Genomic DNA, 2,194 nt, shown 5'->3' on the forward strand with positions numbered 1-2,194 from the left:
CTGGGTTCTCTGGGTGGGAAGGGGTTCAGTGGGATACCGCATGGGGCTGGCGTCCGGACTCCTGGGTTCTCTGGGTGGGAAGGGGTTCAGTGGGTTAGCGCAGGGAGCCGGCACCCGGACTCCTGGGTTCTCTGGATGGGAAGGGGTTCAGTGGGTTAGAGCAGGGGGCCGGTGCCCGGACTCCTGGGTTCTCTGGGTGGGAAGGGTTTCAGTGGGTTAGCACAGGGGCCCGGCGCCCGGACTCCTGGGTTCTCTGGGTGGGAAGGGGTTCAGTGGGATAGCGCAGGGGGCCGGCGCCCGGACTCCTGGGTTCTCTGGGTGGGAAGGGGTTCAGTGGGATAGCGCAGGGGGCCGGCGCACGGACTCCTGGGTTCTCTGGGTGGGAAGGGGTTCAGTGGGATACCGCGTGGGGCCGGCGCCCGGACTCCTGGGTTCTCTGGGTGGGAAGGGCTTCAGTGGGTTAGAGCAGGGGGCTGGCGCCCGGACTCCTGGGTTCCCTAATCCCCTGTCCCCTGTGCCCGCAGCGTGCTGACGCTGGCCATGGTGCGGAGGAGGTATCTGGCCCACGTGGGCCGGGAGAGCCTGGTGCGGGAGGAGAAGGAGTTGCTCAAGCAGCTGGTGGAGGAGGAGCTGCTGAGAATGCAGGTGAGGGGGGGTCGGCGGGGAGGAGGGGGGGGTTGGGGGGAGAGTGGGGCTCGGCAGGGGCGGGTTCCCGTGTAACCTCATTGGCCTGTCCCAGCAGCTGGATGATTCCAGTTCCGACGGGGGGGCCCCGAGCCCCGAGAGCGCCTGGGATGCCCCTGAAGCCGGGGCTGAGAAGCGACCCCGCAGCGGCTCCGACTCGTCGCGGGGGGGCCCCGAGGACATGGCGAGAAAGAAACAGCGACTGGATCAGGGTTCTGGTGAGCAGGTGCCCAGCCCCTCCACCCCAGAGGGGCCACGTCCCAGCGCCCAGTGGGGGTCCCCGTGTCCCCAGCCCCCACACCCCAGAGGGGCCACGTCCCAGCCCCCAGTGGGGGTCCCTGTGTCCCCAGCCCCCCCACCCCAGAGGGGCCGCGTCCCAGCACCGGGCGAGGGGTCCTCCTGTGCCCAGCCCCCGCGTCCCAGCCCTGGTTAACCCCTTGTTCCCCGTCTGGTTTCCAGAGGCCAGTTCTGATGGGGAGGATTCTGGGATTGATTCGAGGAAGCCGAAACTGGCGCCTGCCCAGGAGGATGCTGGGAAATCCGGGCACACGGGATCGTGTGAGGACGAGGGGGACTCTGGGGCAGAGGAGACACCTGACTGGGGTGGCACCCGCAGAGAGAGCAACTCCGAATGGGCAGCTGGCAGCGAGGGAACGAAGCAGCCCCCGAGGAGGAGAGCAGAGGGAGCCGAGGCGCAGGACCGGCTGGGGAAGAAGCGAGCGAGAGAGGCAGAGCGGAGGGGTGACTGTGGGGAGCAGAAGGGGAAAGCAAACGGGGGGATCACAGCTCAGACGCAGGAGGAATTGGGGAGTGAATCGGCAGTGGAAGAGGAGGAGTGTAAGCGGCAGAAGCAGACAGGGAAGACGGGAGCGAGGAAGACCAAGCGGAGGAGTGATAGCGAGGAGGAGGGGGACAGCAAGAAAAAGGGGAGGATGAAGGCTCAGGGGACGGAAGTGGGGAGCGACTCTGAGGTGAACGAGAAGGAGTGTCAGAGCAGAAAAGGGGCAGGGAAGAAGAGAACGAGGAAGGCAGGGAGATGGAGTGATAGTGAGGAGGAAGAGAACAAGGAGAAGAGGACAAAGGCTCAGAGAGAGGAGGAATCAAGGAGCGAGTCAGAGGAGGAAGAGGAGGGTAGGAGCCGGAAGCCGGCAGGGAAGAAGGGAACGAAGGAGGCCAAGCGGAGGAGTGATAGCGAGGCTGAGGAAGTGGGCAGCAGGAAGAAGACAAAGGCTCAGAAGTGGGAGGAATCGGGGAGCGAGGAAGAGGAGGGTAGGAGCAGGAAGCCGGGAATGAAGGAGGCGGAGCTGGAGAGGAAGAAGAGGACGACGAACGCCCAGAGTGAGGAGGAATCGGGGAGCGAGGAAGAGGAGGGTAGGAGCAGGACGGGTACGGGGAAGATGGGAAGGAGGAAGGCCGAGCGGGGCAGCGAGAGCGAGGAGGAGGAGGGTGAGAGCAGGAAGGGGACGGGGAAGATGGGAAGGAGGAAGGCCGAGCGGGGCAGCGAGAGCGA

At 65.8% G+C, this 2,194-nt stretch overlaps 1 protein-coding gene across 1 annotated transcript in view; it reads left to right on the forward strand.

The window, feature by feature from the left end:
* HIRIP3 (HIRA interacting protein 3) overlaps positions 1-2,189 on the forward strand; it is a gene marked incomplete at its 3' end in the record, with an annotated part of 2,779 nt that extends 590 nt beyond the window's left edge. The window contains exons 2-4 of the mRNA XM_026661985.1: positions 525-645; positions 743-902; positions 1,144-2,189. Of these exons, the coding sequence (XP_026517770.1) occupies positions 525-645; positions 743-902; positions 1,144-2,189 (1,327 nt within the window). The remainder of the gene's footprint in view (positions 1-524; positions 646-742; positions 903-1,143) is intronic.
* Positions 2,190-2,194: the final 5 nt, after the last annotated feature.

Source organism: Terrapene carolina, unplaced genomic scaffold, assembly GCF_002925995.2.
Source record: "Terrapene carolina triunguis isolate 2854851 unplaced genomic scaffold, T_m_triunguis-2.0 Scaffold20869, whole genome shotgun sequence".
Taxonomy (NCBI): Eukaryota; Metazoa; Chordata; order Testudines; family Emydidae; genus Terrapene; species Terrapene triunguis.